Source organism: Ptychodera flava, chromosome 5 (genome assembly GCF_041260155.1).
Source record: "Ptychodera flava strain L36383 chromosome 5, AS_Pfla_20210202, whole genome shotgun sequence".
Taxonomy (NCBI): domain Eukaryota; kingdom Metazoa; phylum Hemichordata; class Enteropneusta; family Ptychoderidae; genus Ptychodera; species Ptychodera flava.
The window spans coordinates 12,986,905-13,000,320 of record NC_091932.1 but is presented as its reverse complement, the minus strand read 5'-3'; the positions used below and the strand labels follow the sequence as shown (position 1 = coordinate 13,000,320).

General features: G+C 38.6%; 1 protein-coding gene across 1 annotated transcript; it reads left to right on the top strand.

The window, feature by feature from the left end:
* The first annotated feature begins 4,151 nt into the window (after window positions 1-4,151).
* On the top strand, window positions 4,152-11,318 carry LOC139133046 (FAD-dependent oxidoreductase domain-containing protein 2-like). Its single transcript, XM_070699443.1, has 10 exons — window positions 4,152-4,209; window positions 4,417-4,477; window positions 4,654-4,945; window positions 5,361-5,661; window positions 5,946-6,288; window positions 6,423-6,668; window positions 7,127-7,219; window positions 7,532-7,661; window positions 8,053-8,284; window positions 10,871-11,318. The coding sequence occupies exons 2-10, from the start codon at window positions 4,465-4,467 to the stop codon at window positions 11,030-11,032; spliced, it is 1,812 nt and encodes a 603-aa protein (XP_070555544.1). The 5' UTR covers window positions 4,152-4,209; window positions 4,417-4,464; the 3' UTR covers window positions 11,033-11,318.
* Window positions 11,319-13,416: the final 2,098 nt, after the last annotated feature.

Genomic DNA, 13,416 nt, shown 5'->3' with positions numbered 1-13,416 from the left:
TGTTCATTCTAGCTATTGTCTTGTTTTGCACAAAAGTAAAGAAATATATCAACCGATAAATGAAATACTAATTGATGTGTTTTCGCAGTACGCAGAAAGTCTTGTGTTGTACCGTCACCATTCATATGTTTCAAGAAAGGTACAGAATATTTTCAGGAAATATTATTGTACCAGTGAAACTCTCAACACGTGTGTGTTCACACAATTACTGAGATTTTCCTTGGCAAATTCAGTAAATTCTCCATTGGGTCAAATATATGTTGTTGGTGAGAACGTTTTGAAATATAGCAAATCAGGAAGATTATAGCAATATATCTAATGAAATGAAATGTAAGAGTGATATGTTATATTTAGAATGATGGAGAAATAAAGAATATTTTATTTAAAAGAAAAAAAAAAAACAATATATCTAACTTGAATTCTATGGCTGAAGCTAATCATTAGAAATATATGATAGGTGGTGGGTTTCCAGGAAAGGGCATTCTACCTTTATGAAGTGAGAATGGAATATCGTAATGACCATCCATGGCCAGTGGTCAAGAATTCTGCACGTTTTACATTATTGCATTTATCCTTGCACGAAATACATTCTGTACATTTAATACATTTATTACATGAAAGTTCTCCACGATATACATTCTTTACATTTAATATCTTTTTTCAATTAATGTTCGGATGAAATACACCTAACTATCGGGACTTTGGACGAAATACATTCTTTACATGATACATTCTTTACATTTATTACATGAAAGGTCTGCACGAATCATATTCTTTACATTTTTTCATTAAATGTCCGCATGAAATACACTCAACTATTAGGAATTGGTCGGGAGGGACGATCGGGAGTCGGGAGTCTGGGCAGGCCTTGCATGAAATATATCCTCTACAATTAATACATATTTTTTTCATAAAAATCTCCGCACGAAATGCACGTTAGAAATACCTCCATGGTTTAACAATCTGGACTTCGTGCTGAATAACAATTTATTAATTATTATTTAATTTTAGATTAAGTAACACTTCGTCGTGTTAAACTTGTTCCAACCATCGCTCAGCGGTAATGTACGTTGTACTTGAACAGTTTTCCATTAAGGTGCGGAATTGTGTTTTTATCGTTTTTAGAAATTTAAGTTTAGCTAGAAGTTTAGAAAGCTAAATTAGAATTGTCTAAATCTAAATGTAAACTTAGAAAGTTTAGCCAGAAACGATAATTATCACTTTATAAATAGAGTTCTAAATTTAGAAATTAGCTGAAGTTTAGAAAGTCGGTCTTGAATTCAAAAAAATTTTTCAGATGATATATCGGATAAAAACGATAATTATCACTTTCTAAATAGCCTACTAAATTTAGAAATTAGGTGTAGTTTAGAAAGTCGGGCTTTAATGAAAAAAGTTTTCAAAGGATAGATATATCGGATAGAACCAGCAAAATACTATATCAGTTTTCCCAAGCGGTAAATCCAAAGCTCAAATGTGACTATTTCCATAGACCCACGAGAAAAGTACCTCGTATTGAATTGACTATTACAATTGGCAAGAATTGAATGTCATGAAGTAGAGAAATGTGGCATTGAATAAGCATTAAAACAATATTTTGATGACGAAAAATGGTGAATGTTTATTTTTTGACCGTCAAAAACAAAAGACTGTCGAATAGCCACCGCTAGTGTTTATGACAAATAAACCAGATGTGTGACGTGAAGACGAATGTAAATAACCATACTGCCACAATTCAAATGACCAAGGTGTGTTCAGACACAGATAAGGTATAGAATATCTCAGTTCCACGACAATCGCGTCCATTGTGGTGCAAATTAATGCTAATAGCCTTATCAAAGCCTCATTAGCATTAATTTGCATCACTATATCTGCACAAATGGATGCGATCGTCATGGAACACACCTTGGTCATTAAAACCATAGACAGTATGGTTACTGTTTTGGTCTATTGGACAAGTCACATGAAGGCGCGACATAGGCTTTTTCTTTATTATCGGATAATATCGTCTAAAATGTCTACGTTAAAGAGTGCGAGGAACATGAGACCAAAGTGGCCTATATTTTCCGGGTTCTAAAAGAAAGCTCCTACAAGCTCACTTTTCCCATAAAACACTTGGGAATATACAGATGACAACAGAAATGGTGTACCAACGTTTTTTCCGACATATTCTTGGATATTGTTTTTGAACGAAAAGCCCAACTTTCTAAACTACAGCTAATTTCTAAATTTAGAACGCTAATTAGAAAGCGATAATTAACGTTTTTATCCGATGTATCCTTGGAAAAGTGTTTTCACCTGAGGCCCGACTTTCTAAACTACAGCTATTTTCCAAATTAGAACGCTATTTAGAAATTGATAATTATCGTTTTTATCCGATGCATTCTTGGAAAAAAATTTCATCCGAGGCCCGACTTTCTAAACTATAGATAATTTGTAAAGTTAGAACGCCATATAGAAAGCGATAACTGTCAGGGGTTTTTGCCGTATTCATCGTTTTTAGCCAGTTTAGCTTCCATACGAAATACACGTAATTTAGAAATGGCTTTGAGAAAAAGACAATTCCGCACCTATCTCCAGTTTTCGCCCATTTAGAACTTTTGCAAGCCCATCTAGACCCTACCTCGAACTTATAATGCAGACCTTTCATGTACACGATTAAAACATGTAAGAATGTATTAAATGTAACTTCGGAATGTATTGCAAGCGCATCTAGATCCGGCCTCGAACTTAGAGTGTATATCGTGCAGTCTTTTCATGTGAAAAATGTAAAAAATGTATTAAATATAAAGACTGTATTTCGTGCAAGCCCATCTAGACTCGGTCCCGATTTGCGTGTAGATCTATCGTGAAATAAACGTAAAAAAATGTATTAAATGTATTATATGTACAGAATGTATTTCGTACAAGCCATCTAGACCCGGCCTCGATCTTAGAATGTATTTCGTGCAGACATTTCATGTAAAGAATCTATTTCGTGCAGATTGTAAATGAAAAAATGTTAAATCGGCAAATATTGGCCATAGCTCGTAATGACTTATAGAAAAGTGGTGTGTAATCAAAAGATGTAGAGCTCTCCAGCCATTTGGAAACTGGGTATTTTTACAATGCCAGATTCGTAAATTAATTTTCAAGCGTGAAAGAAAATCGCCTCAAGGAGGCCGCATCTCGGCATTTTTTTCCAGATGGAACAAAAAGTTTTTTGTATCAGCAGTTATTGTTGTAATTGTTGCTGGGATACAACTTGCCTCACCATCCAACAAATACTAAAGCTCTTTCTTAACAGAGCTTTACAGCAGATGTACTTTTTTCTCATGTTCACACCCAGCTTCTCCTCTTCACATTGAAACAAGGCTCTTTTCAAATCTACAGTATCGCTGTTCCGTACCGTACCGTACCGCACTGATGTATAGTTCGAAAACTGGCTGGCGACATTCTAAACCATGGGCGTAGAAGTGTAACGATCGGTTGGCTTTCCTTGCAAAAACAAACTGAGTCTGTACTTTCATTGTTTATCCACTGTATAAAAACATCGAAATATTACATTTTTTAAAGGTAAATGCCTGTATTGCTTCAAAATACATTCATTAACATGAAACATTTCCACATCAAAAATATGTTATTTTGTGGAGGGACGGTGATTGTAGATGTTTATTTCAGAAGATTCATATTCATATACTTTAACAAAATATAATTTATGGCAATGATTTCTAGCTACTGGCGGAAGTCATTTGGATTTTGCTTCTTCGCTCTTCTGTCATTTTATACATTCACAGCTCGTCGTTATTTCTTGGTTTTCTCTGCCTGCCTCCTTGTCAACATTGAGTTCGCACAGAGAGCTACCTCAAAGTCGATAAGTATCACTCTTTGCTGCCGAGTATGTTTGCGGCCACCGTGTGAAATTATACAGCCACTCGTACCATGGTAAATTGCAGACGTTGGATCGACAGCTTGTCACAGCTTTGTGTTATGATGCTATCCCAAAATGCATCTTGAGGATTAACTTTTGATTGACAGATGTGATATTCCCGATCATGACGCGTGATCTCAGAAAAATCTAATCTATCTTGTTCTAGATTTGTAAAATAATCTGATTATGTAAATGTGACATTTAGACTTCAGGTATGTATATAATGGTTTCAGTCTCGCTTCTTCACTACATCTCCTGTGTGATCGTTCACACTGACGTATCAATCTTCCTAGTTACAGGTAAGTGTGAGCATCTGTGATACTTCCATGGAGAGAGCCATGTATTAATGTCGTCCGCTCTCTTATATATTTCTTGCGTGACTTGACCTGTGTTGAAACACGGCCCAGGACCGTGGTTGAAACATGCTCCATAAAAAGTTTCATGCGTTTTCCTCACAGTGTGAGGTGAATCATCAGTCAGACATTTCTGTGTGTTCATTTCCTCAGGATCGATTTTACCAGTGCTTTCTGAGTCTGCGGACACTGAAAACTATCATGGATAAAACAGGTAAGCTGAGCGATAGTTATTCCAACGTTTCCAACAGTGGCATTTTGACTCTTGCACACAAACCCTAAATGATTCGGCCCCGCGATGGCCCATGAAAACAAATATTTCGCTTAGAATTTCAAAGAGTTAAATCAACTGTTCTAATTTTGTTTTGTCCTGGTATCTACTATCCATAGATTATGAATACATCGTTATCGGAGCCGGTCCTGCCGGTGTTCAGATGGCCTACTGCATGGAGAAGGCTGGCAAAGATTACATCGTACTCGAGAGAAACGACCGTGTTGGCTCCTTCTACCAGAAATACCCACGTCATCGTACTCTGATCTCCATCAACAAGAAACACAACTACTTCAAGGAGAAAGAGTTCAATCTTCGTCATGACTGGAACTCTCTGCTCTGTGATGAAGATGACATGTCATTCTTCAATTATTCAGACGATTTGTTCCCGAACGCAGGCCTTCTAGTAGAGTAAGCATGATTTTGTCATCTTGTTTTGAAAATTTAAGTTGTTTTGCAACGAGTTATTCGACTAAAGACACGGAAACGAAATACGTATTGCAGCGAACCAATAAGATGTCTATCGTCATTCTGAACTTTGCATTTTTGGATTTCAATGCATTTCCAAACCTCGCTGTAGAAATGTTGACAATAACGCTACACCATGGGGTAGCAAGCTCCATGGTTACACCACAGTCCCTCTTTTGTGGAGGAACCGTGGTTACACCAAGTACGGACTCGCTCTTTTTATATCCATGCTCCCTTCATGTTTCATTATTGGTAAACACAAAATCCCTCCAAGCACAGTAACTCGACCATTCTCAATTTTCCTTTTGTGGTGATTATACAATTGATGAATAACATTTCTTTTCAAACTAATTTTCAGTTATTTAAGTGACTTCAGTAAGAAGTTCAACTTGAAAGTGCGGCTCAACACCAACATCGTCAAAGTACACCGTGAGGCAGTCCTCGACAGAAGACATCCGTCCCGGTTCACCATCACCGACCAGAGTGGGAAAGTATTCACCTGTAAAGTTCTGGTAGTCGGTACTGGTCCTGTCCTGCCGCATAATCCGGATATCGAGGGTATCGAAGTAGCCGACACTTATCAAGAACACAGTCTGGATTTGAAAGAATACGAAAATAAGAAGGTGTTAATTCTTGGAGGCGGAAACAGCGCCTTTGAGGTAAGACAATAGGTGACAAACACTGTTTGGTTTTTTTTCCGGGGCTATCCAGGCCACCTCTTCGTTGGCAGCGGTACTGTCAATTTTACAAGAATCGCAGCAACCAATGCTCCCTCGGCTCGCCTTCACGTTTTTTGTGAACATTCTTGCCGAGATTGAAAGCAAACTAAATGATTTGTGGAAAGTCAAGTATAATATTATTGTATTATTCGTCATGGACATCCACCAGTTTTCTGTATTTTACCTATTCATTATAGATACGTAATTTTTTTGTTTTACAACAGTGTGCCGACCACTTAGCCGGCAGTGCAGCCATGATACACATGTGTACGCGTACACCTGTCAAGCTGGCATGGGACTCTCACTTCGTCGGACATCTACGAGCCGTCAACAACAACGTCCTCGACATGTATCATCTGAAATCCTTACACGCTCTCCGTCAGTGCGACACCAAGAAGTTCGTCAGAGAAGCCGACGGTACCATCACACAGACCTTTGAGATGGAATTGCCACACTGGAATCCACCAGGCACTGCGACTTTCACCAGCAAAGGATATGACAAAGTTATTCTGGCCACAGGATGGAAGTTCATCAACATTGACATGTTTGATGAAACTTGTAAACCAGGTACGTGAGTGTTTACAAAATAATGCATGGGTAGTACCATTCATAACATTGACGAATTTAATCATGTCTTTGGTGGTCCATTTTCGTGTGTGCCTAGTGTATAACCTTGTCCATTTTTTGCTTTTCAATTTCAGAAACTCACACTGAAGGAAAATATGTTGTTCTTGATGAACACTGGCAGTCAACGGTTCCTGATCTCTACTTCATCGGCACTGTCATGCAGTCACGTGACAGACGGGCCGCTTCGGGCTTCATCCACGGATTCCGCTACAACGTCCGCACTCTCAGCCACATGCTTGGCGCCCGCTACGACGACGATCAGTTGCCTAGGAAGACGTTCCAGTCACTCGACGCTGAAGAACTTTCAAAGTTTATGCTAGGTAAGTACTTGCATAGTAAACCTGACCATGATAAAGATGAAAACTTAGAACCTCAAAACACGTCAACGATTCCCTGAATCTCGTGTAAGTCCTTCCTGGTATATCTGGACTTGCCACTTGAAACGTGGTATTTCACGGTCATTCGCTTTAGTTACTGGCTCGATCTAAGCGTTGGGTTCGCTTTCACCTTGGCTTCTACTTCATTTGCTTTCAACCATGGAGGTACTACCTCCATGTTTCAACCAACCATGTACGCTCTCGAAAGTTTTCTGAAGTTTTAATCCCTCAAATTCGCGATTACCCAATCATCAACACGACAGACATCTGCCGGTTACTCCTTCAATTCACCCTGTTATGATATTGACAAGCTTACTGTAATATCAATTAAACCATCTGTGATTACCTAAACAAGGGGTGTCAATTTCATTTGACCTAGTTTCATTGGATTTTCATTTCAGAACGCGTGAGTACAACATCAGCCTTGTACCAGATGGGACAGGGATACCTGTGTGACGTCATGGTACTCAGACCGGATGCAATAAGTCAATCAAGTAAGTTACCCGATCCCACCATGGAGGTAGAAGGAGACCATGGAGGTAGAAGGAGAGACCTCCTTCTACCTCCATGATCCCTCTGTGGTGAATTCTCCCGCTAAGTCTTTATCGCAGAACTTCCTTAGATACAAGTGGCCTGACTGAACATTTTCCCTATAATGACCGACAAGAAACAAATTTTAACGATACACATATAGAAGATTGTATATTGCAATGCTAGTAATATATTGTGGTATTCTGGACGCGCGACAATGCACAGCTTGGCTGTGAAATCAAACTAATTATAGCTTCATGGTCCTTACTTTTCAGGCGGCGATGAGAAGATGGCGGGAAGAGCGGAATATTATTATGAACTGCCACGTGAATGGGTTTTGAAGAATGATTATTTCATGAGCCAGGAGAATTTGTTAATTGTTACCATAGAGGACAATCACCATCGGTAAGTGTTCATGATATTGATCGATAACCTAAATCGGCGAATTTTGGAAATTATCATGTACAATCGTGTTAATATCATTACGTATAGGGACCACTAAATCCTTTGGCCAGACGAGTGTAAAGAGAAGCTAGTTAAGCTAGCAACCTTTTGGAGAATTGAAAAACCTTGTTACAGTCTTGCCAATTGTCTTACATCAAAATAATATATTCTTTAACCTCCATAATTCGATATGTGCGAAATAGAGATTTGCTATTCTAACTACTTTTTTGTAATAAGTTGAACTGGTTCAGTCGATGGTGACAGGAAACGCTTAAATATCTCAAAAATTCTCTATTATGCCCTTTGCTTTACATGGGTTTTAATTGTAAATGTTTTTATTGTATGTTTGCAGATTTCCCAAGATGAGTGTGACCGAGTTCTTCAAACCAGGTGACATGAACCCACGTGACTGCAAATGCACGGCGTTTCCCCAGGGTGTTTACTACTCCTACAAACGTGGCGTGCTTCAGGAAAAGCTGCATGTCGGCGGATCTTTGGTGGTCAGAGCTGACAAGAAGATCTTTGAAGGCGATAACAATCCAAACAGATTCACCAACAAAATCAAGAATTTACTTCATAGACAGGTATGTTGTCATCAGTAAAGGTCACTCGACAAAAGTCTACCGTTCCTTATACGTGTCTTTTAAAGGGGCACCTTTTTATCAGCTTTATCTCTGTGCAAATTGACTAACTGTGCATAACTTTCAAAGGAGAACAAAGGACTACAATCACACAAATAGTCAATGTCAACAACGAAGACTGCGAGAACCAGGGATTGAGAACTGTCCTTCTAAGTCAAGTCGACGTACATCGTGCTTTCCTACGAACTATAATTCCAGGATATTTCACTCACAGATCGCGCAAAATTTACTTATGCTGTCAATGCAATAACAAACATTTAAAAGCAGCAGTAATCAATCCTAGTTTTTTCCCATTTTTACTCGCTGACTATTACCGGATTTTTCTGAGAGTACGCCACTCGAAAAAACCGCCCATGGGCGTTATTTGGGGGGTGGGCCGTTATTAAGAATTTTAAATTTCATCTCAACCTTTGTCTACGGCATTTCAACTTGACTCCCCTTGAAAAAAATTACCTACGCAAAGGTCAAAAAGTTTTATATAGCGTACAAAATAAAATAAGTTACACTTCTAAGATAATTACTTCGGCGATATATGTCCGTATCCCCCTATTTATGCTACTAAAATGCAGGTGGAATGATCCAGAAGAACGCAAAGTCAACGTTAGAGTTTGCCACACAATGCCGACAATGATTGACAGATGAAGCAGGAGCCAGGAATTTTCCATTCTGCACGATGGGGATCATGAAATAAATAAAATGACTATCATAAAAATAACTCTGTTTCATTATTTTTTTTATTTAATGTACATCATTATTTTTCAGGTTTTTTTTCGCTTTGATACAAAAATCTGATGATTTTCTTCGTGTAAATTTGTTGCATTCACAAACGTAACAGTAGTAGTAATCCCTAGTAGAAATGGTATGATCCACAATTGTTTACGATTATTGACCTCTTTGCGTGCAACGAATGTGAAACACTGTATCTATTTTCACAAGTTCCACTACTTACAAACTAGCGGGGCTATTAGCTGTAGCGGAACACACAGCATCGTACGCACGGCTAAACTAGGTCAACCTCAGAACACGTGCACACGTCAAAATCTGATCAATGATTTTCTTCGCTTAAATTTGAATGCGTTCGACAAACCATGGAGGCATATATAAAAAAAAATGTCTATATAAAAATTTAAAAAGTTTTTTCCTTTTTGTTATTGGCAAGTAAAATCTAGCGTAAAACTGTTGGTCGAGGATCCCTGCAGTACGTCACTACAGTGACGTAGGCGGTGACCTCTCAACTTCTGAACACGAACCAAGAGATTACGGCCAGCATCCGCGCGCCACGAATAATCATAGATCCTAGGACTGAACTTTCCCCCACCCCCCCAAGTAAAAGTTTGGTTTCAGTTTTGTGAGACTGGGAATGTCCATAAGACGAACGATGGTCATCGATATCACACGAAGAAGAATCTCTCAGTTTGTTTTAGAAGTTGAGAGGTCACCGCTACGTCACTGTAGTGACGTACTGCAGGGATCCTCGACCAACAGTTTTACGCTAGCAAAATGGCGGTCTCCGTGTAGTCATGTCGGGCAAACTTAGAAAAAAGGCGATATTTCAGTGAATTTTGAGCGGACTTCTGGTCTGGTTAGTCCCTAATAACCAAGCTGTCGATGAGTGTTGGCAATTTGTAATTTGGATGGAAAATATTTCGAGATATCGTCGAGCAAACTTCCGCAAAGGGTGCTTGCGGCGGAACATGGACGCTAGTCTATGGAATATCCCATAGCTGTGGTGGCGGGGTTAAAATCGTAAAAGTCAAAACCAGCCCGTAAAAGGCATGAATCCCGTCTGAAAACACCACAGCTATGGACCCACAGCTAAACGGGACCTTTTGTTGTCACGGTTGTGCGTAGATTATCCATGCGTTATTTTTACCTGACTCGTAATTTATTTTTCCATGTGTGATTTATTTTCCAAAGAGATGTGTATAATTATTATTGCAATTTGTGTTGATATACAAATAAAGAAATCTTGATCGTATCTTGGGTTCAGTTTAGTTTTATGCGTGCGTGAATGAGTGCATGAGTTCAGTTTATGTTATTGTATGATGCATCAGAAAATTGCAACATTGTGTCCTTTTTGTTGAAGATGGATCTGTTAGAATTTGTAGCGCACAATGACGAAAAAGAAAACAAAACTCTCGAGAAAAAAATGAGTGGATGTTTTGCAGCGTTCTACCGTCATTTATTTTTGGTTTTGTGATCAACAGTGATAAAATAATTGGCGGTAAATTTTTACCGAATTACGGCCCTGGGCCGTTATTTAGCTACAGGTGTGAAGCAGACAATGTAGCCATTTTCTGTTTAACGGCCCTGGGCGTACTCTCAGAAAAATCCGGTACTTTGTTTACCCATATGAGTTGAATGTATCATCAGTTAAGTTTGAGATACATCCAATCACAGTCCAGCTTTAATGATGAGATAAAACACTTATATGTTAATGCCTATTGTCCATGATATTCAATCCCCGTAACTCAATTATGTTCAATATTTGTTGAGCAACATTCTAATCGTCTTCAATAATTCTTTCAGATTGGTATCGGGCGCGGTGACCATTTCGAGAGACTCTTCCCGCAAGAAGAATGGGAGAAGAATTACCGACCTTGGACTCCAGAAGAAATTGAAAAGCGGCGTCAGATGGAGATGACCCAGAAGATGGTGAAATCGGAATGTCGACTTGGTTTGGTAGAATGAGCGGGATAACAGCGCCATCTTTGGATCATCGTCGATAATAACGCTGAGTTTCCTACTGACTGAACTTTATCGCTAAACCGAATTTATTCAAGTGAACACTACTTCAGTCAAATATAGTTTAGTTTCATGATTTCTGTCATCGTTTTTGCTTTTTGACTAAGATGATAGCTCGGCTTCATTTCCGAAAAAATAATTTTCACCCGACGTTCTGACGTATGGTACACATAAGCTTAATATAATTACTCGTAGCCCATGATACTTGCTTCCGAGTCAAGAGACGTGTCTGTGTGTACATCAAACTTTATTCAACTTTTGTAATAAATTGGTGAAGTTAAAATCAACATGCTTGTGTAAATATTTTCTATCCTGTATCCCTGTGCCAACGTGTAGTTACCACGCTCTTACACGTTACAGTACATTCCCATTTGAAAAGTTCCCTGATGCTTTCTTTCATGTAGTACTGAAGCCCACCAATGTCGGCTCCCAGCCATATATCTCACTCTCCCTTCTCCTGACACACACAATAATAATCTGTATATCTGTCGCCGTCCGAATGAAGGAACAGTTTCCTTTCCGCAAATAATTTTTAAAATGTCCTCTCCGCTCACTGAAACAGGTAAAACGTATGCCATCCCACAGCGCTAAGAAATCACTGACGCTTAACTTTTCAATACTTAATTCGTTGGCTGCTTTGACAATTTTGATGAATTTCCAAAGTGAATTATTTCCCTGAATATGTACCGTGATCTGGTAAATAGTTAGATTGGAAGATGCGTCACTCGAGGGCGCTCTCTACGCTCCCCGAGGGGGGGGGATGCTAGAGAGCGCCCTCGAGCGACGGATCTTCCAGTCTAATAAATTGTATGAAAGCATAGTTCCTCCAATGTCTTCTTCAAGCATTCTTATTAGGTATTTACTGCTGACACTGACTGCTCACAGAAAATTTTATAATTCTTACGTCACCGACATGTGCACAACATGCTACACTTGGATAGCTTTTTCAGTTATGAAATGATATTGAGGTTTTTCTACATGTGCTCAGTCAAAAAATTACAACATAAGTGACTAAACCTACATCTAATATGAATCTGATTTTGACTGATTTCAGCGACCTTATTCTACACAAACTGTTTCATGTTAAATTTTGTCATGAGATATTCTGGTTGTCCTTAAAAAAAAAATATTCCACTATAAAAGCCGGATTATTGTAAATCTATGCAAATAGAACAAAGCAACGCTACTGATTGGACGTGCCGTGTTTTTCTAAAAGTTCCATAATATTGCCATGTTTCAGGTGTTCATTGTCATTGAATCTTGCATATGATGTCAGTGAATATATGGTGACTAAACTTGAGGCGAAAATAAACCGAAAAAAGTTCCGTTTCTTTGTCGGAGAATGCATATGTTTCTAAATGTGTTCTCTATACGACCATTTGACCCTCTTTGCATATGTCACGAAAGTGCTCATGTGATTATTCAAATTTATCATACGGTCAAAGCGATGCTATGAGAATTCAAAAGCTCCCTCCCAGTGTAAACAAATAGCCTCGCCATCAGTAATCCCCCATGGTGCGCCCACGGTCCTGTAACTTCTCCTTTAATAGTAGTTGTTTATGTTTTACGAATCTGATTTTGACTGATTTCAGTGATACTAATTCCGCACAAACTTTTAATGTTAAATTTGTGCCGTGGGATAGTCTGGTTATCCTCTTATTGTAGTGCTTGTTGTTTAACGATCACGTGACCGAAGATCAGCCTGTTTAAGATGCCCGGGCTTTAAAGGAAGATTTCCTCTACATCTGCCACGAGCTGCGATGAAAATCTTCAAAGCCACTTATTGTTGACAGAGGGGTAGCGCGGCTTGGTGCGATTTTGAAATTGTGAATCACATTCAGTATTTCATGTGTAAACCTGGACGATTCTGTTAATATTTAAAAGCACTTTTGACGATCCCTGGGATCGCCCTTGTTCTAGTATGTAAAAGGATTATGGAGATGTGATAACCTTTTTTTCCCATTGAAATTGTAATCTAGTATTATACTAAGTAAATTTCCTGGCAAGACAATCTGACGCCTGAACCATGCCTTTAAAGGGAAAGTCTTATCTATGATAATGTATAGTCTCTAATTTTATGGAGGCTTTCAATCACCGAATGCACAGCATTTTTATAGTAGTCGAATATAATGGCGAACTAATGAACACTGTTACAGACAGATTTAACACCAAAAAAATCGTTATTTTAAAAAAAGTATTAATGTTTGAACATTCTCTTGATCATCAAGAAATTTTCTTACATTACCATGATTCGACGGTGAGGACAGAATGAAGAATTACAGGAATCTTAATTTGGGAAGGGTAACGATGGAATATTTGGTATGGAATGT